The sequence below is a fragment of the Gorilla gorilla genome, chromosome 1, assembly GCF_029281585.2.
Source record: "Gorilla gorilla gorilla isolate KB3781 chromosome 1, NHGRI_mGorGor1-v2.1_pri, whole genome shotgun sequence".
Lineage (NCBI taxonomy): Eukaryota > Metazoa > Chordata > Mammalia > Primates > Hominidae > Gorilla > Gorilla gorilla.
Window position 1 is genome coordinate 94,253,735 of NC_073224.2, and position 26,668 is coordinate 94,280,402.

Consider the following 26,668-nt stretch of genomic DNA (forward strand, 5'->3'; position numbering starts at 1 on the left):
GCCCAAACCTATAGACCAAAGTTCGATAAATGAGTAGACATGCATTTATAGAAGGAATATCATGTTTTCTATCATACTCCTTGCTTCAGATAGGCTATACTTTTCTATACTACACCATCCCACACTAAGAAAGGCATCTTATTTTTATAAATTATTATGAAATTAATAGGGCTGTATCATTTTAATTCTGATTATTTTTATAATTGCATTATCAGATGCATTCATTATTTTTCAGTGTTTTTTGTAACATTCCTTATAAAATCATGTTTGCTTGAATTAAAAATTCAAATGAAGAATGGCTTTGACAACTAGGTAATGGACATTTTCAAAAGCCTAGATAGATTAAATCTGTGATTCCAAGAGTTTATCAAAAGCTGCTTTCACTCTCCTTTAAATGTCAGTGAAAACTTCTCAAAATAGCAACTTTCCTCTCACTGATACTTTTTTCATATCATCTTAAACCTGGATACTTCTCTCTGGAAAAGACTTCTCCTGTCTCTCTATTCTGTATCTTCCACTTCATTTTGACCACTGGGGCTAATATTGAGTCAGATCATGTTAGTCCTTCATTCGAAATCTTCCAATACCTCGCCCTAGTTCAGAGTAAAAGCCAATGTAATCTCAATACTCTACCCAGCTCATTCTACTTAATATGCCCTCTACCACTCCCTAATCTCTCTGATCTAATCTCCTACTATTCTTCTTTCTCACTCTGCTACAGCCACATTGGCCTCCTCAAATCTGCCAGGAATACTCAGGCCTTGGATCTTGCTGTTCCTTTTGCCTAAAATTCTCTTCCTTGCTTCCCTCAAATCTTGATTCATATGACCTTCTCAGATGTCCTTCCCTACTAACCCATTTAAAAGTGCAACCCACCCTACCTACCCCAGCACTCCTTAAGTTTCTTCCTTAATCTGTTTTTCTCCCTAGCACTTATCACCACACTTTTAAAAATCTGATTTGACCACTTTTATGATGGGTACCTAGAACATAATAAATGCTCAATAAATATCAGTTAAATGACTAAACAGCAAGGATACAATTATACATATTAGTATTCAGTATGTGATACTAAATGTAAAGCTATTATCACTAGTTTGGCAATAACTTTTCATTAGGACTAGAATAAAACTGTGTTCATATTTTTGTTTTCATATTTTTTCAGTTGTCAGGAATGTTCATAATACTAAGCTATTAAGATAAAATAATAGCTGGGCGCAGTGGCTCATGCCTTTAATCCCAGCACTTAGGGAGACTGAATCGGGTGGATCTCTTGAATTCAAGTGTTCAAGACCACCCTGGACAACAGAGCAAAACCTCGTTTCTACAAAAAATTAGCCAGGTGTGGTGGCACATGTGCTTGTAGTTCCAGCTACTCGGGAGGCTGAGGCAGAAGGATCACTTGAGCCTGGAAGGTAGAGGTTGCAGAGAGCTGAGATCGCACCACTGCACTCCAGTTTGGGAAACAGAGTGAGACCCTGTCTCAAAAAAAAAAGATAAAATAAAATAATCCACAACCAGAGATGACTTCACCCCCTAGAGGACAGACATCTGGCAGTGTCTAGAGACATTTTTTTTGTTCAAGGTGGTTAGAAATCAGGAAACCTGTTAAACGTTCTATAGTGTAGAGGACAGCTACTCCAACAAAAGAATTATCAGGCTCAATGTCAATAATGTCAAGAATGAGAAACCCTAAGATAAAGCAAACCAAAATTCTATCTCTCAAAAAATAAAAATACTACAAATAAATATTTTCTTACATTCTTTGTCATATAATTTGGAATTAGAGTTTCTAAAGAAAATGCGGTGCTAACAGTTTTAGCCCACATTTTAAAGATGAAGAAAATGAGGATCATCACAAAGCTAATCATATTGAGGCTAGAACTCAGGTTCAAGAATTCTCAGTCCAGCACACTTTCCTTCTTTAAACTATCACTGATAGTTTCTATTACAATTAGAACCTAACCTAATTGGCTTTCTAACTCTACCTAATTAGAACAAAATTAGACTAAAACATTTCTCCAGCTGAACCTGAAATAAAGTATGATTTAGCAGTTGGTGTTACTGTTTTGTTTTTTTTTTTTAAGATGGAGTCTCGCTCTGTCACCCAGGCTGGAGTGCCATAAAGCAATCTCAGCTTGCTGCAGCTCAGCCTCCCAAGTTCAAGCAAATTTCCTGCCTCAGCCCCCTGAAGAGCTGGGACTATAGGCACCTGCCACCACACCTGGCTAATTTTTGTATTTTTAGTAGAGAGGGGGTTTCACCACGTTGGCCGGGCTGGTCTCAAACTCCTGACCTCAGGTGATCCACCCACCTCGGCCTCCCAAAGTGCTAGGATTACACGCATGAGCCACCTCACCTGGCCTGGTGTTACTGTTTACAGTGGCTCAAAAGTATTTTTTTTTTTTTTTTTTTGAGATGGAGTCTCACACTGTTGCCCAGGCTGGAGTGCAGTGGCATGACCTCCACTCACTACAACCTCCACCTCCCAGGTTCAAGCGATTCTCCTGCCTCAGCCCCCCCAAGTAGCTGGGATTAGAGGCATGCGCCACCATGCCCAGCTAATTTTTTGTATTTTTAGTAGAGAAAGGGTTTCACCATGTTGGCCAGGCTGGTCTCAAACTACTGATCTCGTGATCCGCCTGCCTCGGCCTCCCAAAGTGCTGGGATTATAGGCGTGAGCCACTGCGCCCAGCCAAAAGTAGTTCTTTTTTTTTGAGATGAAGTCTCACTCATTTCTCCTGGCCCAGGCTGGAGTGCAGTGGCAGGATCTTGGCTCACTGCAACCTCTGCCTCCTGAGTTCAAGTGATTCTCCTGCCTCAGCCTCCCAAGGAGCTGGGATTACAGGCATGTGCCACCACGCCTGGCTAACTTTTGTATTTTCAGTAGAGACAGGGCTTCACCATCTCTGAACTCCTAACCTCAAGTAATCCACCCACCTCAGCCTCCCAAAGTGCTGGGATTACAGGCGTAACCACCACACCCAGCCAATATTTAAAAAAAAAAAAATTTTAAGTGCTAAAAAAAATGCAAGCATATTATAGAACTTTTAGAAGAAGTAAAAAGTACAAGTCAGAATATAAAAATCATTAAAATGCAAAACTCATAATCCTTAGCAAAATTTTGTTGTACATCTTCCTACAGAACTAAAACATTTAACACAGAATTTTAATAACCTCTGAGTAATCTGCAATTATGAAAATATTCACTTACTTGTCCTCTGCCAGGATTTTCCTTTGGAACAAGTAGAGATACCACTGGTCCATATTTTTGACACTCCTCTTTTACATCTTCTACAACATCTGATTATTAAAACATATAACAGTAACTGCTCTGATATAATAAACAAGTATTCAACATTTTAAATTTTTTAATCATCAAAGAATTCAGGAATACATAACTAGTAATGAGGTCATTTTATGTCTTGAATAGTTGACATTCAAATGATTCAAAATTATAAATAACAGTCTTCCACCTTCTACTCTCCTTGAAGGCAACACATAGTATCAGTTTCTTTTCTTTCTTTCTTTTTTTTTTTTTTTAGACAGAGTATCGCTGTCACCCAGGCTGGAGTGCAGTGGCGTGACACTGCAACCTCCGCCTCTCAGGTTCAAGCGATTCTTCTCCCTCAGCCTCCCGAGTAGCTGGGACTACAGGCGTGCACCACCACACCCAGCTAATTTTTGTATGTTTAGTAGAGATGGGGTTTCACCATATTGGCCAGGCTGTTCTCGAACTCCTGGTTTTGTGATCCGCCCACCTCAGCCTCCTAAAGTGCTGGGATTACAGGCGTGAGCCACTGTGCCTGGCCAATTTCTTCTGTATTCTGCCATTATTATAAACTTATATACAAGCAAATATGAAATTAAAAAGATACCTTGCTTTTTATATTAAATATGTCCTTTAAGATATTTCCAAATTATCACATAAAATTTTCTCATTTGTTTTAATGGTTATGAAATATTTTATTCTATGAATATTCAATATATTATATACTATGTCCAGTACTGATTAATTAGACAATTTCCAAACTTTTACCATTAAAAACAGTACTGCAATAGATAACCCCCCTATGCATATCTCATTTCATGTGTGTATTTCTTTCTTTCCTTTTTGTTTTTTGAGATGGAGTCTTGCTCTGTTCCCAGGCTGGAGTGTAGTGGCACGATCTCGGCTCACTGCAACCTCCACCTCCCGGGTTCAAGTGATTCTCCTGCCTCAGCCTCCTGGGTAGCTGGGATTACAGGTGTGTGCCACCTTGCCCACCTAATTTTTGTATTTTTAGTAGAGACAGGGTTTCACCGTATTGGTCAGGCTGATCTCGAATTCCTGACCTCGTGATCCACCTGCCTTGGCCTCCCAAAGTGTTGGGATTACAGGCGTGAGCCACTGTGCCCAGCCTCACTTGTGTATTTCTAAGTTGACATTCTAGAAATAGAAATGCTGGGTCAAAATTGACATAAATTTGTAATTTTTCCAATTTGCTTTCCATAAAAGTTTACCAATGTAAACTTTCTCTAGTAATGTACAAAAATGTTTCCTTACACCCTTACCCACAAGAGGATAATCAAATGTTTCATCACTGTCAATGTGTTTGATGGGTAACAAAGATATTGCAGTTTGGCTCTAATTAGCATTTCAATAATAATAGAGAGTAAAAGCATATGTGTAAAATACCTGTCTACTTCCTTTTCCATAAACTGTAATAAGAGCTATAAATATTTTTTCTTTAAACTATAAATATTTTTTCTTTAAACTATCCTTTGTCTTTTAATCTTTCTTAGGGTGATTTTTGTCAGGGTTGATTTTGTTCAATGCTTATTATACTGCTTCTGAGTTTTTTGCCATATTCAAAAAAGGCCTTTCCAACTTCAGGAATATTAAAAAACAAAATTCTACAATGTCTTTTTATATTAAAAAATTATCTCCTTCCTACCTGCCCTACTTCCTTCCCTCATCCCTTTCTTTTTTCCCTTCCTCCCTATTTCATTCCCTTGTTTTAGTATTTTAATCTTTACTTGATTTGAAATTTAATTTGGTCTATAATGTACGGTTTAACTTCCTTCCCTGCCTCTATCAAGATTACAAGACAGCTGTTCCAACACATACCATAATTTCTAGCTAAGAAACTTGTTATTTCATGATGACCCTGTTCATCAGAACTAACAAAGGTATTTAATGGTACCATATTGTCTGCTGCACTTTGGTTCACTTCAGATTCTTAAACACTAAGATTCAGTAGCAACATTTAAACAAAATTTAAAGACTCCGTGTATTTAAAAGTGGAAAAAAAGTCACAGCAAGATAGAGGAGGAGAGTTATATGGTTGTCTAAAGGTTTATTCAAAAACAGGCCAAGCTTCAGTTTTGTTTTGTGTGTTTTTTTTTCTTTTTTTTTTTTTTTTTTTGAGACGGAGTCTCGCTCTGTCGCCTAGGCTGGAGTGCAGTGGTGCCATCTCGGCTCACTGCAAGCTCCGCCTCCCGGGTTCATGCTATTCTCCTGCCTCAGCCTCCCGAGTAGCTGGGACTACAGGCGCCCACCACCACGCCCGGCTAATTTTTTGTATTTTTAGTAGAGACGGGGTTTCACCATGTTAACCAGGATGGTCTCGATCTCCTGACCTCATGATCCATCCGCCTCGGCCTCCCAAAGTGCTAGGATTACAGGCGTGAGCCACCACGCCCAGCCAAGCTTCAGTTTTAAAGAGATAAAAATTATTAGGAGTAGACAGAATGAGGTGATGAAGACAGCAGGTCTTTACAAAGGCGAAGACTAAAAGGACCTAAGTAGTATTCTGAACTGATTCCAAGAAATTCAGAGCCATTGTACCTTCGTAACCTGAAACAATGCTGAGGGCAAGACTTTCTTTCAGATAGACAACCTGAAAACTCAAGACTCTTAAAATGGTCACAGACTCAAAGAAATTACAGTTCTCTCACTACACTGTAGGGACATGAAATCATTTACAAGAGGTACTGTCATATAATTAGCCTTATCTGTAACATTTTAATTTTCTACAAGGAGAATATTTAATATTAAGCAATTGATTTTTTTAAATAGAAAAATAAGAGCTTTAGATATACAGACCTAAATATCTGGCTTTAAAAATATTTACTAGCTTTGTGAATAAACCTAAGTTTACTTCCATTATCTATAAACTGGAAAAATAACTACTACCTCTCAAGCAATATACATAAAGTACTAGGCACAAAGTAAGTGTTAAGCCAGAGAACAAGAAACAAAGTAAAAGGAAAAGGAAACATAAAATAAAGCTTTCTGTTTGCTTTCTGTTTTAAATTTTTTTCTATTTTAAATATTAAGAGGACATAAAACTGATATAATTTATGGGCAGAAGATAGAGAAATTAAAAATAGGTCAAGAGTCTAGAGGATATTTGAGCATCATTTGTTAGCAAAATAATAGTTAAGACCTGAAAGTAAATAAAAATAATAGGAAAAAATTAGAGAAGTCCAAAATTGAGTGCTGAAGGACATATACAGAAAATATTTGGTTACTATGCAGGAACATCACTAACTTCCTACCTACTTTTACTTATAACTTATGTAACTTAGATACAGCCACACCAAAATTCTTTCTCTTCCAACCTATTTCAGTGAGTACAGGAGGTATTCCTCTTGTCCAAAATGAATCCCCAAGGTCTGCTTTTTCTCTTTTATTCCTTACCTCTTTAACTAGGACCACCATCTGCCAAGTGGTTTAATTCAGATGCCTCATGCAAAACCCCAACCTGCCTTACTTCTTGCTCTCATATCCACTTAGTCACTACATTTAGATAGATTGGCTCCTTACAAATTATTTCTCCTTCCATCTTTCCTTCCTTCCTACACTAAATATTTGAGTGCCTACTGTGTGCCAGTGCTATTAATATAGCAATAAACAAAACAAACCAGATTGTATTCTAGTGGTTAATAATAGGTAATATTTGTTGAGTGTTTACTATTTGCCAGGCATGGTTCTAGGAAATGTTTATATATTATTTAATTTTCACAACAACTCTACAAGATAGGTACTATTTATTATCTCCATTTTATAGATGAGGAAACTATAGTTTCCTTCTTTTGCAAAAAACTGCAAAGAAGCTAGTAAGTGAGAGACATCATGTAAACTCAGTCTACACTCTTTTTTTTTTTTTTCCGGAGATGGTCTCACTCTGTTGCCCAGGCTGGAGTGCAGTGGTGCAATCTCGGGTCACTGCAACCTCTGCCTCCTGGGTTCAAGCGATTATCCCACCTCAGCCTCCCGAGCAGCTGGGATTATAGGCATGTGCCACCATGTCCAGCTAATTTTTGTTAAGCCTACACTCTTAACCGCTACACAAAATTGTCTCTCTAGTAGTAGTAACAATAGGTTGATGCAAATGCTTCACAACAGTTGTCCTTGGTCTAAGTTTGGCCCTGTTTTAGTCCACACCCTCTCTGTTTCCAAAATGTCCCTACTAAAATACAGGTTTGACTATGTCATTCTCCTATTTAAAATTATTTAATAAACTCCTTACTGCATTCAACAAAGAACAGATAGGTATTGAATACTTAACCATAAACTAGATATTATTCTATACCTGACGCAAAGTTCTTCACGTATCTGTATTTTGGTGTTACTATCTCTCAGATAAAATCCAAATTCTTAAACATAGCAAACTCGTCTGTACTCTGGCTACCTCGTTAGCTTTAACTGATTGCTCCCCAACAAGTATCTTAAGATACAGTCATACCAATTTGCTGTTTTCTGACACTTTCATATCTATGTGTTTGTGCTACTTACTTCCTAACCCCTCAACTTTTAGTCAAGCAACTCCAAATGACTGAGCTCAGATATAATGTCTGTAGAGAAGCATTCACCAGTTACTAAGATTGGGTTAAGTACTTGTCCTTTCTGCCATTGTATAGTACCCTATCTTCAGATTATCACAACTATAATTGTTTATGTAGCCGTCTCCCCTACTATACTAAAGACGGGAAGTAATCCCACAACAGCAAATAGTAAATACTCAGTTAATATGTCTTAAATGAATGAATGTTAAAAGCAAAAAAGAGAGCTAAAATGGAGAAATGCAAGCCTAGGGAAAGGCTAGAAGAGACAGACCAGAGAGATAGAAGTTGTTGGGAAAATTAATCTTCTTCATTAACTGGGTAAAGATGAAACGTAAAAGAGTCAAAAGGACATTATGAATAAAAAAGTGAGAGGGCTCGGCACCGTGGCTCACACCTGTAATCTCAGCACTTTGAGAGGCTGAGGCTGGTGGATCACCTGAGGTCAGGAGTTCGAGACCAGCTGACCAACATGGTGAAACCCCATCCCTACTAAAAATACAAAATTAGCCAGGCCTGCTGGCACATGCCTGTAATCTCAGCTACTTGGGGGGCTGAGGCTTGAACCCAGGAGGCAGAGGTTGCAGTGAGCTGAGATCGTGCCACTGCACTCCAGCCTGGGCAACAAGAGTGAAGAAACTCTGCCTCAAAAAGATAAAAGTGAGAGTATATTAGAGATCATATTGTTCAATATTCTCATTAGATAAATTGGGAAATATGAAAATGTTACAGATATGTTTATTCTACACTTATTTAAGAAAGACACATTAAAATATAATTTAGAAAACACTAACCTTCATATTCCTCTTCATTCTCAAGATAATCATCATCCAGCACATTCAGCAGTCTTAGCACTGGAGTGGGAAGCATGACCAGATCTTCAATATGAGGGGCTGTTAAAATTCATCATAATATGGTTAAATGTTAATCCCCCCCAAATAAGTTGAACACCAGATAAAGGAACTTGTGAATATAAATTAGTGCTGAGGTCTTGTATGACTGTCAAATGACCAAGAAAAAAATAAAAGAATACACAACTTACCAAAAGGAATGCTAAAGAATGGGCTGCATAATGCCATTTCAGCAGGAATTCTTCTGCTTGGATCATCATGAAGCATGCTAAAACACAAAAATAGGTGCCTTATCATTTCTGCTGAATCTTTTGAAAATGCAACCATTAAAGAAAGTAAGAATGTCTGAATGTTCATCACAGCATTAATTATATTAGCATGATTTATTGAATCATTCGCTTATAAATACAAATGCTATTTATTAGTAAATGGTTTAGTAATTCATGATACATACCTATGACATTATACTGTGATTTAAAATAACACTTTTGATTAATAAATGAAACACTGCAAAGTGATCCACACTCTATAACAGTGAGTGACAAAAAAGACACAGATTTAGGGTAACATAATTAAAAAAAAAGATATCGGTGGGATGATTGTTGAATCTCATCAAATTTCTCTAATAATAAAGCAACTAGATAGCAAAACCAAAAACCCATGGATAATATCTATAACAAAAACCATAAGGACACCCTGAATAGCCAAAGTAATCTTGAGAAAAAAGAACAAAGCTGGAAGCACTATACTACCTGACTTCAAAAAAGTTCTACAAAGCTACAGTAACCAAAACAGCATGGTATTGATATGAAAACAGACACACAGACTGATGAAACAGATCAGAGAGCCCAGGGGAAAAAAAATATTTACAACCAACTGATTTTCAACAAAGGTGCCAAGAAAACACAATGGGGAAAGGACAGTATTTTCAATAAATGGTGCTGGGAAAAACTGGATATTAACACGCCAAAGAATAAAATTAAACCCTTATCTCTCACCTACACAAAAATCAACTCAAAATGGATTAACAATTTAAATGTAAGACCCAAAACTACTAGAAGAAAACAGGAGAAAAGCTGCACAACATTGTTCTGAGCACTGAATTTTTGAATATAACTTCAACAGCACAAGCAACAAAAGCAAAAACAGACAAATAGGATTATATCAAACTAAAATCCTTCTGCACAGCCAAGGAAACAATGAACAGGGTGAAGAGACAACTTACAGAATGGGAGAAAATATTTACAAACTATACATCTGCTAGGGGAGTAATATACAAGATATATAAGGAACTCAATTTGGCTGGGTGTGGTAGCTCACATCTGTAATCCCAGAACTTTGGGAGGCAGAGGTGGGAGGACTGCTTGAGCCCAGGAGTCCAAGACCAGCCTGGGCAACATGGCAAGATCCTCTCTCTCCACAAAATTTAAAAATTAGCTGGTGTGGTGGCACGCATCTGTAGTTCCAGGATCACTTGACCCTATGAATTCAAGGCTGCAGTGAGCCATGTTTACACCACTGCACTACAGCCTTGGCAAGAGAAGGAGACCCTGTCTCAAAAAAAAAAAAAAAAGAAAAAGAAAAAAGAAAAAAGAAAAAAAAGAGCTCAAACAACTTAATAGCAAGGAAACAAATAGCCCAATTAAAAAATGGGCAAAAGACCTGAACAAACATTTCTCAAAAGAACACATAAAAATGGCCAACAGTATATGAGAAATGCTCAATATCGCTAATCATCAGGAAAATGAAAAACCAAAACCACAATGAGGTATCACTTCATATCTATTACAATAGCTATTATCAAACAGACAAAAGACATAAAGAAAAGGGAATCCGTACATATTGTTGGTGGGAATATAAATTAGTAAAGCCATTATGGAAAGTAGTATGGAGGCCCCTTAAAAAAAATTTTTAAGAAAGAACTACCAGCAATCCCACTACTGGGTATATATCCAAAGGAAATGAAATCAGTATGATGAAGAGATACCTGTAGGCCCACCTTTGTTGCAGCACTATTCACAATATACAAGATATGTAATCAACCTAAGTATCTATTAACAGATAAGTGTTCATTTCTTGCATGTTAGCTTAAAAAAAATTAAAAAACAGATGTGTAAAAAGTAAAAAAAAAAAAAAAAGAAAAACAGATGAGTAAAAAAAGAAAATATGATATATATATACACAGTGGAATACTATTCAGCCATTGAAAAGGAGCAAATCCTGTCATTTTCAACACAGATGAACCTGTAGGGCATCATGTTAAGTGTTATAATAAGCCAGGTCCAGAAAGACAAATACAGCATGATCTCACTCATATGTGAATTCTAAAAAGTGTTGATGTCACAAAAGTAGAGAGAAGAATGGTGTTACCAGAGGCTGGGTGGGGGCGTTAGGGGAGAGAGGAGTTTGGGGAGACATTGGCCAAAGCCAAAAGATGCCTAATTACAGTTAGATAGAAAGAATAGGTTCAAGAGATCTACTGCACAACATGGTGATTCTAGTTAATGATGATATATTGAATTCTTGAAAAACATAGGGAGTGAATGTTAAGCACTCTCATTACAAAAAATAACTATGTAAAATAATGCATTTGTTCATTAACTAGATTTAATCATTCCATTATGTATATATACTTTAAAACACATTGTACATGATACATACAATTTTATGTCATTAAAAAAAAAGACCGAGATGCTGTTATAGTCTAATAAAATTAATGTATCTCTATATAGCTACTGAAGTGTTTGTGGCATAAAAAGACCATTATTTCCTTATTGTAAGTAAGCATTTATAAAGTAAAAATAAGCCACTTAAAAAACAAAAGCTAGGCCAGGCGTGGTGGCTCACGCCTGTAATCCCAGCAATTTGGGAGGCAGAGGTGGGTGGACCACTTCAGGTCAGGAGTTTGAGACCAGCCTGGCCAACATGGTGAAATCCCGTCTCTACTAAAAAATACAAAAAATTAGCCAGGCGTGGTGCTGTGCACCTGTAGTCCCAGCTATTTGGGAGGCTGAGGCAGGAGAATCACTTGAACCTGGGAGGCAGAGGTTGCAGTGAGCCGAGATCGTGCCACTGCACTCCAGCCTGGGCAACAGAGTGTGACTCCATCATACACACACACATACAAAAAACAAAAACAAAAACAAAAAACAAAAAACAAAAAAAAACCTATAGTGCCAAACTATCAATAGCTGTAAGATTTGCACTATATTGGCATCTACGTGTAAGAAGGCAGAGGAAAGCTACAATTGATCTGATGAACCAGAAAAAAAATAAACCCAAACAGCCAAAAGGTACTCACTGGACTGCACAGCAAGATGCTGGAGAAAAGCAGCTGAAACTATAAGGGGTTATACATTCTAATACTAAGTGAACACAAGGAGTTCTTTGTAAAATCATAAGAGGTTGGAGTAATCTAGACACTAAGACCTCTTAAAACTAACCAGCCAAAGCTTTCTTTCAGTGCAAAGTCCCACAGTGAGAAGAAATCTTGGGAACACAACCCAAATTGAGCAGGATGAGGGGGGAGAGAGAGGCACCAGAAAAAAGCAGAAGAGAAGAGCCAGGAGATCTCTGAAAAAAGCCACTTTTTGGGGAATATTACACAAAACAACAGAAGAGGGAGCCCTATATAATAAGAAAAGTTATCCCAAGTATATTTTCTTTAAGTTTAGGAAAATAATTTTCACATAAAAATGAGCAACATAAAAAGGATTATAACTGCCTGTGCATGGTGGCTCACGCCTGTAATCCCAGCACTTTGGAAGGCAAAGGCAGGAGGATTACTTGAGCCCAGGAGTTCAAAACCAGCCTGGGCATCATAGTGTGACTTTGTCTACAAAAAAAGTAAACCAGGCATGGTGGTGTATGCCTGTGGTCCCAGCTACTTCGGAGGCTAAGGTGGGAGTATTGCTTAAAGCTGCAGTGAGCTGTGATCACACCATGGCACTCTAGCCTGGGTCACAGAGTGACACCCTGCCTTGAAAGAAAAGAAAAGAAGAGAAGAGAAAGAAAAGTATCTATTGTACGAAAAAAAAAAAAACTGCAAAATGATAAATCTCAGATAATGTATGCCAGAAGGAGATGACCATTATAATCTACTTTTTTTTTTTGGAGACAGAGTCTTGCTCTGTCACTCAGGCTGAAGTGCAGTGGTGCAATCTTGGCTCACTGCAACCTCTGCCTCCAGGATTCAATCGATCCTCCTGCCTCAGCCTCCAGAGCACCTGGGATTACAGGCAGATGCTGCTAGGCCCAGCTAAATTGTGTTTTTAGTAGAGACGGGATTTCACCATGTTGGCCATGCTAGTCTGGAACTCCTGACCTCAAGTGGTCTGCTCGCCTCAACCTCCCAAAGTGCTGGGATTATGGGCGTGAGCCTACCATTTCAAAATGAGCTAAATGGCCAGGCGTGGTGGCTCACGCCCATAATCCCAGCACTTTGGGAGGTTGAGGCAAGCAGATCACTTGAGGTCAGGAGTTCCAGACTAGCCTGGCCAACATGGTGAAACCTTGTCTCTACTAAAAACATGAAAATTAGTTGGGCCTGGCAGCATCCGCCTGTAATCCCACCTACTCAGGAGGGTGAGGAGGGAGGAACGCTAAAACCTGTGAGGTGGAGGTTGCAGTGAGCACTGTGCCACTGCACTCCAGCCTGGGTGACAGAGTGAGACTTTGTCTTCTCCTCCCCCTGCAAAAAACTCAAATGAGCTAGACATTTTTAAAAAACGATATAAGATGTGAAAGAGCAACAGAAAAAAAAAAATTGAAAATCACTAAAATAAGGTAATAGAACTCAGGAAAGAATTGGACATTTTAAAAATCATTTCATAAAATAAAATTACACTATAAGAGATACAAGGATGAATAAACACAACAAATAATGTCTTAAAGAGAAACAGTAGGCAAAAAGGAGGATATTTTTAAAAATAAAAAACAGGTGGGGCACGGTGGCTCATGCCTGTAATCACAACATTTGGGGAGGCCGAGGCAGGCGGATCACGAGTTCAGGAGATCGAGACCATCCTGACTAACATGGTGAAACCCTGTCTCTACTAAAAATACACAAAATTAGCCGGGTGTGGTAGCGGGTGCCTGTAGTCCCAGCTACTCAGGAGGCTGAGGTAGGAGAATGGTGTGAACCCGGGAGGCGGAGCTTGTAGTGAGCCGAGATCACGCCACTGCACTTCAGCCTGGGCGACAGAGTGAGACTCCGTGTCACCAAAAAAAAAAAAAAAAAAAAAAACGAAGAATGGGTTGGGGGTGGTGGCTTATGCCTGTAATCCCAGCATTTTGGGAAACTGAGGCTGGAAGGTCACTTGAGTTCAAGACCAGCCTGGCACATGGTGGGACCTCATCTCTTGAAAAAAGAAAGGAAAAAGAGATATAGAATCAAGATAAAATGGCAGCTGGGCATTGTGGCTCACGACTGTAATCCCAGCACTTTCGGAGGCCAAGGCAGGCGGATCACGAGATCAGGAGTTCGAGACCAGCCTGGCCAATATGGTGAAACCCTGTCTCTACTAAAAATATAGAAATTAGCCAGGCATGGTGGCAGTAGCCTGTAATCCCAGCTACTTGGGAGGCTGATGTGGGAGAATTGCTTGAACCCAGGGGACAGAGGTTGCAGTGAGCCGAGATCATGCCACTGTACTCCAACCTGGGCAACGAGCAAAAACTCCGTCTCAAAAAAAAAAAAGAAAGGAAAAAATGGCAATATTGAATATAAGGCAAAGAAAATCAAACGTATGTATACAAGGAGGACATGAAAGTGAAAACCAAAAAGAACAGAAAAAATATTTAAAAACTGTAATTTAAGAGACATACACCGTATTTCTGAGAATATTGACCCAGAACAATCAAAATCAAAATATATTTTGATAAAATTACTATACATTGAAGAAAAAGTTAAAATCCTCTGGGCATCTAGACAAGAAGACCAAGTGACTTTTTTTTTTTCTTGAGACAGAGTCTCGCTCTGTAGCCCAGGCTGAACTGCAGTGGCACAATCTTAGCTCACTGCAACCTCCACCTCCCGGGTTCAAGCAATTCTCTGCCTCAGCCTCCTGAGTAGCTAGGATTATTGGCACGTGCCACCACGCCCGGCTAATTTTTTTGTATTTTTAGTAGAGACGGGGTTTCACCATCTTGGCCAGGCTGGAAGACCAAGCGACTTTTAATGAAAAGGCAATTACTGAGTCATCAAACTTTCAACAGAAATACATGCAGTAATATATAGGAGACTCAAGGAAACAAAAATGTATGAGATTGGGATGAGACACATACAGGACTTCCAGGGTGACGGGAAAAGTTTTATTTCTTGATGTGAATGGTAGTTACAAGATGGGTACAATGTTCCTACAGATTAAGCTACACATTTGTTTAATGAGTGTTTTTAGTGTCTGTGCTTTATTCAACAACAGCAACAAAAAAGGTTCAGCGACTTGCATGCATATATAATGCAATATGCAGAAAAACAGTGGAAGGAAATATACCAAAGTGCTAACACTAGAATGTGGGTTTATAATTTTTATTTTCCTCATCATGACTTTCTATAGTTTCCAAATTTAGTATCCTATGTAAAATGGTGTGTGGGGGGGGGCTATTATTTAAAAAAAATAAAAATAAGAAAGTCAATACTAGAACTTAGATGAAAATTTAACTTCCAGGCTAGAATCCATTTTATAATTTTTCATTCCCATCTCTTCAATGTAAAATGCAATTTATAATATCTCATATCAATCAGATACTAACAGCTATTTAAAACTAATTTGAAAAACACACACAAGTAAGTATGCGTAAAATTGGTGAAATCGGAATAAATCGTGTGGATTATACCTATTTCAATTTACTGGTTTTGATACTGTATATACTACAGTTATGTAAAAAGTTACCACTGGAGGAAACTGGGTAAATGGTAGGGACCTCTCTGTAACATTTTTGCAAAGTCCTGTGAGTCTGTAACTATTTCAAAGTAAAGAGTTAATAAAACTAACTTAAAGGTTTATAGGGCCAATATTCAAAGGAAACTATACTACTCTAACTCAGACAAGGGATCCATACTTTTCTAGCGTACTAATTATTTTATTCACTTCCAGTCCATAGTCTAGAAACCTGAAAAACCTACTATTTAATAATACAGTCATATACTGCACAATGACGTTTTGGTCAACAATGGACCACATATACGACAGCGATCTCATAAAATTATACGGGCTGAAAAATTCCTATCACCTAGTGACATTGTAGCTATCATAATGTCCTATCACAACACATCACTCACATGCTTGTGGTAATGCAGGTGAGTAATGTGTTGCGGTAGGACATAGATGTAAACCAAACTACTGTACTTGATAATGACAATACATAGCTGTGTTACTGGCTTATGTATTTATAACTATATTTTTTTATTCCTATTTTAAAGTACATCCCCCTCCCCCAAAAAGTTGACTGTAAAATAGTCTCAGGCAGGTCCTTTGTGAGGTATTCCAAAAGAAGGCATTGTTAACATAGGAGATGGCAGCTCTATGCATGTTACTGCCCCTGCAGACATTCCAGTAAGACAATATGTGGAAGTGGAAGACAATGATATTGATGATCCTGACCCTGTGTAGGTCTAGGCTAAGGTGTGCTTGTGTCTCAGTTTTTAACAAAAAATTTTAAAAGTAAATAAGATAAAGAAAAATTAAAGTTTATAAAGTAAAAAAGTTACAGTTAAGCTAATTTATTATAGAAGAAAAAAAATTTTGGCCAGAAGCGGTGGCACACACCTGTAATCCCAGCACTTTGGGAGGCTGAGGCAGACAGATCACTTGAGGTCAGGAGTTCGAGACCAACCTAGCCAACATGGTGAAACCCCGTCTCTACTAAAAATACAAAAATTAGCTGGGCATGGTGGCATGCACCTGTAATTCCAGCTACTCAAGAGGCTGAGGCACAAGAATCGCTTGAATCTGGGAGGCAGAGGTTGCAGTGAGCCAAGATTGTGCCACTGCACTCCAGCTTGGGTGATGGAGTGTGACTCTGTCTCAAAAAACGGAGAAAAAATTTTAAAATAAATTTAGTGTAGGCAAAGTATACAGTGTTTACCCTTAGTCTTAGAGTGTACAGTAATGTCCTAGGCCCTCACATTCACTCACCACTCACTCACTGAATTACCCAGAGCAACTCCAGTCCTGCAAGCTCCATTCATGGTAAAGTGCCCTATAAGGTATACCATTTTTAATCTTTTATACTGCATTTTTACTGTATCTTTTCTATGTTTAGACACAATACTTACCACTGTATTACAACTGTCTATAGTATTTGGTACAGTAACACGCTATATACGTTGTAGCCTAAGAGCAATAGACTGTGCCATATAGCCTAGGTGTGGGCAGAAGTCTGTATCATTTACGTTTATGTAAGTACTATATGATGTCAGCCTGGCAAAATCACCTAATGACATTTTCTCACAACAGATCCCTATTGTTAAATGACACGACTGTACACATTTGTATTTTCAAAATATCTATTGTTTTTGGATCTATTCAGATATCAGAAAAACTGAATCTGTCCCCAGACCGTTGTCAAGAGTAATTATTTAAAGTATAATAAAAAACTATCTTATTCGAAATGGTTTTTGGGTCTTTTTTTGGGGGGAGGGGAGTAGTCCAAAAGCAAACTCAATCTTTAGTTAATAAAGACTCTCTTTAAAAACCTGCTTTCCATCAAGTATATAGAACTGCCAGGGCTATGAGTGGCCAAAGGTACAGTAAATCTATCTTCCAGCGAAAAGGCAGCTGCCAGGGAAAGCTTAACATCTGATACTATGAGCAAAAGAACATTCCTTTGAAAACAAATTTGGTAAAACTATTTCATTACTTATGTTCCTTACAGGAAGCTAGCCTGCATAGACTTATTTCTAGGGGAACAAAACCCCTACATGGATCAAGCAAACTAGAAATAATAATATAAATCTGTTCAGAGAAAAAAAAGACGTACCATTTCACATAGTACATGAATGCAAAGCAAGTTTATGGTACGTGTAACATACCTTTTGATAAGGTCTCTTAGGTGATAGGCTGGAATTGCGGCATTCACCACTGCTTTACTGGCAAATATGTGATCAATAATAGCAGAACTGTTTGCCTTAAAAAACGGAGAAAAGTTTTCCTTTGGTTATTCAGTCTGTATTTATTGAATACTAGGCATATAGCACTATTTGAGAGTAAAATGCAACAGAAAACACTATCTTCTGAGAGCCTACAATCTTTTTTTTTTTTTTTTTTTGGAGACAGGGTCTTGCTCTGCCACCCAGGCTGTAGTGCAGTGACGCAACCTCAGCTCACTGCAACCTCTGCCTCCCAGGTTTAAGTGATCCTCCTGCCTCAGCCTCCTGCGTAGCTGGAAATACAGGTGTGTGCCATCACATCCAGCTAATTTTTTGTATTTTTTATAGCTATGGGGTTTCACTATGTTGCCCAGGCTGGTCTCAAACTCTTGGGCTCAAGTGATCTGCCCACCGTGGCCTCCCAAAGTGCTGGGACTATAAGTGTGAGCCATCGTGCCCAGCAAGAGCCTACAATCTTAACAGAGGAAATAATATACATAATTACACACTTCTAGAGAAGAACATTTTTTTCTTCATTTTCAGCACCTAGCACTCTATGAACATCTACTAGATGAAAGAATAAAAAATAAATACCAAAGTAACCACATAAGAATGTAGTTTAATGCAAAAATGAATGTATAATAGGTGACTCAGGGTATCTCCGTAATGAGTCTTCAATTGGTTTTCAGGCAGAAATAAACTATCAAAGCGAACATGATGCAGTATTAAAACATCTTATTTGTCATGTTACTCATTCTCTAAATCTTTACAGAATATATTTTCTCCTTGAATACTATGCTAACTCACAATTTAGAACTGTGTACACGAGTTAAAAGAACAGATACTATCATTATCAGTAAAATTTATTAAATACTTATCATGAGCTGTTTGCTAAAAGTATCATTTCTTTATTAACCTCAATAGTCTTATGAGATAGATGCCATTATTATCCTCATTTTAAAGAAAGCAAACTATGGCTTAGTGAACCTAAATAAATAACTTAGTAAGAGCTTTGTGGAGGCAAGATACAAACCCCAGTAGCTTGACTTTAGAGCCTACGCTCATAATCAGTTGGCAATTTTGCCTCCATAGAAAGTAATAAAACAGAAAAATAACGTTTTATGTAGAGGCATATATTGGAGATCCCATTACTACACATCACCCCTCTAAATTTCACACAAATTTGAATGTGATCTAGTTCTGATGAGCTCTAGGCCAAGCAGATATAGTCCAAAAGGCTCAAAGACAGTCAAAGCTCATTCAAATAACTGATCTATGTCTGGATTAGCACTAAGAAAGAATACGTAAGACTCTTGATTGTTTGGGATATCAATAATAAAGAATGATACTGATTTTACTCCCAAGAAAGCAATTTTTACCCATAAAAGCATCAGGTACATACATTGGGCTATTAAAATATCCCTTCCAGGAAATGCTACAATGGAAATCAGTGACTAGGTGTTTAAAAGAAACAAAACTATATGTTATAATAGCCATACAGTATGTATTAGATGCTCAAAAAAACACTTGTTGCTTAGTATCAAAAACTTGTTGCTTAATATCTAAGTTCCAAACCTCTAATATTTGAATGAACTTTTTGTGCATTTATAAATTAGGAATTAACTACAATATGTTTTCAAAGGTATTGTGGGGCTTTAATGTTGTGATAATATCAGTATCCTTTAGGCTACTGTTTAAGTGATCCTCCTGCCTCAGCCTCCTGGGTAGCTGGGACTACAGGTGTGTGCCATCACACCCAGCTAATTTTTTGAGGTTTAATAAATACAGTGTTTTGGAATGATTATTGGTCTTGATATTAAACAAGTATTAAAATACCTTTTATAATTTTTTTTTTTTTTTTACTAGAGACCGGAGTCTCACTACGTTGCCTGGGCTGGTCTCAAATTCCTGGTCTCAAGTGAGCCTCCCACCTCAGCCTCCAAAAGTGCTGGGATTACAGGTGTGAGCCACCATGCCCAGCAAAAATATTTTTTAACTGTAAAGCAGTTAAGATAATCTATAAAAATTATCATTTAACTTATAAGCTATGGTTGTATTAGTAACACTTTAGAACTTAATATTACTGTTAGTAAACAAAAGAAACCACTTTTGCTTCTTCAGGAAAATGCATTCATTCAAACATTTTATCAAGCACTTACTATATGCCAAGCCACAGGCTAGGAACAATAAGAATGCAATACTCACTAGCACATTGATAGCCATAGGAGTTGGTAGTGGCATTCAAGTATCATAAATAGAAAAAGAGGAGTATGGACAACAGACAGCAATCAAGAGTTCTCTAAAAGAATCATCATAAATTGGCCAGGTGCGGCGGCTCATGCCTGTAATCCCAGCACTTCGGGAGGCCCAGGCGGGTGCATCATGAGGTCAGGAGTTTGAGACCAGCCTGGCCAACATGGTGAAACTCCGTGTCTACTAAAAATACAAAAATTAGCCGGGTACGGTGGCTGGCACCTGTAATCCCAGCTACTCAGGAGGCTGAGGCAGGAGAATTGGTTGAAACCGGAAGGTGGAGGTTGCAGTGAGCTGAGATTGCGCCACTGCACTCCAGCCTGGGTGAAAGAGTGAAACTCCATCTCAAAAGAAAAAAAAAAAGAATCATCATAAATTGAATACTCTTAAGTTGAAAGTAAGGACCCCAAAGCAAAGCACTGGTGAAGTTTACCTTCCATTCCTGAGATCTGACTGTATGTTTCAGTTTCATTCCTGAGAACATTTCCAGTAAAATGATTCCTAGGCTCCACAGATCAACAGCTGAGGTACATTCTGTATCACTCTGCAGGCCAGCCTGGGCCAGGCAATTTTGCAGTTCTGCTTCTGGAGCCCGATACCCGTCTGTCTGAATATACTTTACATCCTAAAAAATATGAGTAAATATTACAACCAATAAAAAAGCTGCTCCCTTTCTATCCATCTCTACAGTGAAATTACTTCCCTAAGAGTGCAGTAAACCCACTGCCAAGCTAAATGCTAAAAATTTTTAGTCCTTGATTACCATAATTCTTTGGTTCATTAACTGGGCAGTTCTCAGAGGCAAGCTGTACATTTCCATATAGTGCTCATAAAGAAGTCTTCTTTGGATTGTCTCCTACCTATTAGGCACTGCTGATAATAAGGACACTCTGCAAAGAAACGATAAACCATGGAGAAAAGAGGATTTGGCAGAACTATCATATGCATTCTGCCACGAGATACAGCCCCAACACTGAAGAGACCAGGAATAGTAACTCAGCAATTAGCCAAACACGCATAAAATTTAAAAAACCATTCTATGTAGGTTAAGTACTTTTAATAATTCCAGAGCTCTCATGCTTCACTGGCTCCTCCTACCTGACCCAAACATTATGTCCTTTTTTTACACGGTGGCACTGAAATTCTTTTGATTTACCGCATCCCCTGGCATTTCAGTAATTTAGGTTAAAATGACTTGTAAGCCCCTACTAAACTACCCTTGTCATTTAAAAATATTTGGTTTCAACCACTACATTTTAAACTGCGAGAGAAAAGAAAAGGTTATTTCTTACCTGATTGCCTTCTTTGAAGCTAAGTCCAAAGTCAATGAGTTTAAAACATTCATTCTCTGCACTCCACAATATGTTACGTGGTTTGAGGTCCGCATGGACATAGCCCTCATGATGAAGAAAAGCAAGGGCCTCCAAAACATCTCGGGCACAATGCTGTATCATCCACATGGAACAACCCTGGTGACTGGAATATAAGAGCAATTCCGAAACACTGACATCCAGGAGTTCAAGCAACAGACAGCGTGATGGCACGTTTGGAGAAAAGTGGATTGTAAACACTCCATACAAAGTCACTAGAAAAAGAAATTATAATATTTTAAAAATCAAACTCAGAGTAAGTCACGACTAAAGTAGGTAACTGCAGTACAAATTTGAGATAGTCTAGATAAGGATAACTTTGATGAGCAAGCTTCCACTGTAATTTATTTTTCCCATGAATAAGATCTTTTGGCAATTGGGTTATTTTAATAAAAATAAGATGAGACAGCCTACAACAGCTGATTATCATTCACAGATACTAAATATGGTACAATTATTCAATTTGTGTTTCACCAAGTACTCAGTGGTGATGAACACGAACTTGGAGTGCCAAGCAAAAATGATTAAAAGTAAAAATCCTAAACATAAATAAATAAAACTTACTGTTGCATCATGAGGTCCTTTAAAAAAAAAGAAATTTTTAAAAGTAAAAACCCAAATATTAAGTAACTCTTTTAAAAGGAATGTCACAATGTGCAAAAACCAAACTAAACATTGCTTCTTCATCCAAAACAGCAGTCTAGGTCTGCCACGGTGGCTCATGCCCGTGATCCCAGCATTCTGGGAGACCGAGGCAGGAGGACTGCTTGAGCCCAGGAGTTTGGAGACCAGCCTGGGTAACAAAAGGGGACCCTCTTCTCTACAAAAAATTAGCCAGGCGTGGTGCTACGTGCCTGTAGTCCCAGCTACCTGGGAGGCTGAGGTAGGAGCATGGCTTTAGGAGGAATTGGAGGCTGGAGTGAACTGTGATCTCGCCATTGTACTCCAGCCTGGGTGACAGAGTAAGAACCTGTCTCCAAAAAAAAAACTAAAACAAAAATAAACAGCTCTCTATAATCTAAATACTAACAAAGAGATTAAAACTTTCCGGATGAAATTTTAATCTTGCAGAGATCAGGCAAGTCCTTAGGCTTGCAAAATTTTTCCCTTTTCAATACCAAGGTTATAGTAACAGACCATTTAGTAAATTAAAAAAATGTAGCACTAGTGTTAAGTCTTCTCCAAAATGATATTATAAAAAAACTCACTCTTCAAATTAAATATGCATCATACTTGCTAGGAAATAAGACTTTTCTTTAATAACCAAAGCTATAACTAATGATAAGCTTTCTGTCGTGTAATGAAAATGAAACCTTTTCACAGATCAATCATCAGTGATCATTACATATCTTACATTCTGAGTATCTGATTCTTGAAACAGTCTCAAGAGAGCAAAGGTATAGTGTTCCTAAATTTCACACTTCTATAAAGGCTCCCATGGAATAGTGCATCATTTCTTCCAAATCCGTACTAAAGATATAATAGGTGAGCTATACGAGTTACTAGCATTGATGTCACAAGGCCCAGACATAGTTCCCATTTTCTACTGGTATGCAAAGATTCAAAAATTTCCACACAAGACACGACAATCTAGCAAAGACATGCCTCCTCTCACTAGAAAAGATATTTCTGTATGCTAATAAATGCGGCATTCTCCGATGAGACTCGAAGCAAGACAATTTACTGAGCATCTATGTGACACCTGGCAAAGCAGATCACCAACTCCACTATACCGCAGACAGTAATAAAGTGAAAGGGGAAAGGGGCCTGGATGGGGTGATAAAGAGGGCTAAACCCGCTTCTCCCGCAGAAGGGGAGGAAGATGGAACGCCAGACAGCGAGAGGAAGAGTGTGCTCGGACTGTGACCTGGGCAAGAAGAGAAAGGAGACAGCGGCAATTACCGATGTTTCTGTGACCCTGCAACTGTTCCAGCGCCGCCCTCTCTTTGCGGAAACCATACTCGGCGGCAGAGGCCGCAGCCCCGGTGGTTCCTGGCGGCAAGAACTGCTTGAGGGCGCCGGGGGGCGAGCCAGGGTTGCCGCAGCAGCGAACCCGATACACCGAGGCGGAGGAGCCGCTACCCAGACGGCTCTGTACCTGCCACAGCCGTCCAAAGGCCTCCAGAAAACGCGGCGGCTCCGCGCCCCAGGCGCAGCCGGATCCCGCCATCGGTGTGGGTTAAGGGCACGGACACGGGAGCTGACGCGACGCCTGAGGCAGGCCGGCCGGGCCCGCGGTCACATCTCCGCCAGCCGGACCAGCGGCTCCGCAGGGAGGGACCTGCAGCCGCCTCACCGACTCCCGGGACTTCAAGCAGCCATGACACCGGAAGCCGTGGTGCACCCGGGTCCCAGAAGCCGGAAATGGAGGAAGAGCCTATCATACAGGCCGAAGGAGGGGGCTCAGAAGGGGCGGGGCCTAGAAGAGATTAGACGCGCTAGGTTTGGAAAAAAGAACCGAGAATAAGAAGTAACCTTAATTATTGAGTATCTACCATTCCAGGCCCAGTGTTAACCGCTTTCACATAGACCTGAAGCCAAAACTGGTCCTTTTTCTTGTTGAGGCACCTCACCTTACCTCACCACTAGGAACCCAGAAAAATAAAACCCGGCCTACATTTCTCATAGAAAGGATCCCAAGGAAAACACCCCAGGAACAAAAAGAGAGTTTACCATCACCTCCAGGTCCACGGTCACCAGAACCCATGATTCTGGAAGCCTAGACCTTTGTGCTTCTTTTAGATGTAAACCGAAAATACAATTCTAAGCCCCCCGCGTCGCCAACCATCGGAATGGACTTTCTCCCAGGCCAGGGCACTCTAAAATTCTGGTTCAGTCCATGACGGGAAGTGGGGGTCCGACTAGCCTCATACCTCTCCGGTTAAGGTCAACACAGACCTTCGGTCTGGTAAGAAACATTTACAAACTATTTTCTTGGAAGCCTGCTACCTGGAGGCTTCATCTGCATGACAAAACTTTGGTCTCCACAAGTTCTTACGACAACCCAGACATTCCTTTCTATTGATAACTCTTTCAACCAATCGCCAATTAGAAAAATTTTAAACCTACCTATAACCTGGAAGGACCCATTTCTCCCCCCACCAATTCCCGCTTCGAGTTGTCCCACCTTTCTGGGCCAAATCAATGTATTTCTTAAATATATTTGATTGAAGTCTCATGTCTCCCAAAATGTATAAAGCCAAGCTGCACCCCAACCACCCTGGGTACATGTTCTCAGGATCTCCTGAGGGCTGTGTCACAGACCATGGTCACTCATAGTTGGCTCAGAATAAATCTCTTCAAATATTTTACAGAGTTTAACTCTTTTTATCAACATAGTCCACCTTGCCTATGGCTCCCTCATCAAAAAACATTCACCCTGGGCAAACATGGATCTGTTCCAAATTTTTATTTTTCATTTATTTATTCAATTATTTTATTCATTCAGCAAACATTTATTGAGTAACAAATGTAGCAAATAGGCGTCTCAATCCACAAACTCGAGTGTGTAAGAAATGTAGCCTTCTTTACTTTTCAGTCATTCAACCTTTTCTATTTCAAGCTCTATTCTGATTGTGTGGCAAAAACTTAGTATCGGGCAATAAGCCCTATCTTCTTTTCTTCAGGTTTTGTGTAAGTTCCCAGCCAAATGAGATGGTTCATGTAGTGCTAAGTGGAAAGTTTGAGGAGAGGTTGAGGACTAAACTCTGACCTGTCTTCTCTCTTGCTCAATTTTTTTTTTTTTTTTTTTTTTTGGTAAGACGGAGTTTCGCTCTTGTTGCCCAGGCTGGAGTGCAATGGCACGATCTCGGCATCTCCGCCCACCACAACCTCCGCCTCCCGGGGTCCAGCGATTCTCCTGCCTCAGCCTCCCAAGTAGCTGGAATTACAGGAATTTGCCACCATGCCAGCTAATTTTGTATTTTTAGTAGAGATGAAGTTTCTCCATGTTGGTCAGGCTGGTCTTGAACTCCTGCCCTTGTGATCCGCCTGCCTCACCTTCCCAAAGTGCTGGGATTACAAGCGTGAGCCACCGCACCTGGCCCCAAATTCTTATCTAAGGGATGTGAGGAGTCACAGCCTACAAACCATAAAATCTCATCAGACTGTCAGAGGTGTTCAAACCAGAGCAACTCCATCTTGAACAGGAGCTGGGTAAAATAAGGCTCAGATCTACTGGGCTGCATTCCTAGGAAGTTAGGTATTCTAAGTCACAGGATGAGATAGGAGGTCAACACAAGATACAGGTCATAAAGACCTTGCTGATAAAACAGATTGCAGTAAAGAAGCCAGCCAAAACCCACCAAAACCAAAATGGTGGTGAAAGTGACCTCCGGTCGTCCTTACTACTCATTAGATGCTAATTATAATACATTAGCATGCTAAAGGAAACTCTTACCAGCACCATTACAGTTTACAAATGCTATGGCAAAGTCCTGGAAGTTACCCTACATGGTCTAAAAGGAGGAGGAACCCTCAGTTCCAGGAATTGCCCACTCCTTTCCTGGAAAACTCATGAATAATCCACCCCTTGTTTAGCATATAATCAAGAAATAACTATAAATATGAATAACTATAAGTCGAGCAGCCTAAGCTGTTGCTCTGCCTATGGAGTAGCCATTCTTTTATCCCTTTTACTTCCTAATAAACTTGCTTTATGGACTCATTCTGAATTCTTTCTTGCGTGAGGTCCAAGAACCCTCTCCTGGGGTCTGGATTGAAACCACTTTCCAGTAACAAGATAGGTTTGTTTGTTTGTTTGTTTGTTTGAGACAAAGTCTCACTCTATCGCCCAGGCTGGAGTGCAGTGGCGTGATCTCGGCTCACTGCAACCTCTGCCTCCTGGGTTCAAGGAATTCTCCCACCTCAGCCTCCCGAGTAGCTGGGATTATAGGCATGCGCCACCATGCCTGGTTAAATTTTGTATTTTTAGTAGAGACGGGGTTTTGCCATGTTGGTCAGGCTGGCCTCGAACTCCTGACCTCAGGTAATCCTCCCACCTTGGCCTCCCAAAGTGTTAGGATTACAGGCATGAACCACTGCACCCGGCCACAAGATGGGTTTTATTTAACCCCATATAACGTGACTTACTTTCCAACCTAACTCTGGCATAACATCACATGACAGATAAAGAAGGAAATACAAATATTTTAACCCCAAAGATATTTCCTTTTTTTTTTTGAGACGGAATTTCGCTCTTGTTGCCTAGGCTGGAGTGCAATGGCGCGATCTTGACTCACCACAACCTCCGCCTCTTGGGTTCAAGAGATTCT

The 26,668-nt window shown here is 39.4% G+C and overlaps 1 protein-coding gene across 1 annotated transcript in view; it reads right to left on the reverse strand.

Annotated features, from left to right (window-relative positions):
* The window catches only part of UHMK1 (U2AF homology motif kinase 1), a 32,004-nt gene extending 8,246 nt beyond the window's left edge, over positions 1-23,758 (reverse strand). Inside the window, exons 1-7 of the mRNA XM_004027791.5 lie at positions 23,298-23,758; positions 21,318-21,610; positions 20,459-20,650; positions 17,716-17,810; positions 8,873-8,949; positions 8,625-8,723; positions 3,215-3,303 (exon numbers count right to left, since the gene is read on the reverse strand). Of these exons, the coding sequence (XP_004027840.1) occupies positions 3,215-3,303; positions 8,625-8,723; positions 8,873-8,949; positions 17,716-17,810; positions 20,459-20,650; positions 21,318-21,610; positions 23,298-23,565 (1,113 nt within the window). The 5' untranslated portion in view covers positions 23,566-23,758. The remainder of the gene's footprint in view (positions 1-3,214; positions 3,304-8,624; positions 8,724-8,872; positions 8,950-17,715; positions 17,811-20,458; positions 20,651-21,317; positions 21,611-23,297) is intronic.
* Positions 23,759-26,668: the final 2,910 nt, after the last annotated feature.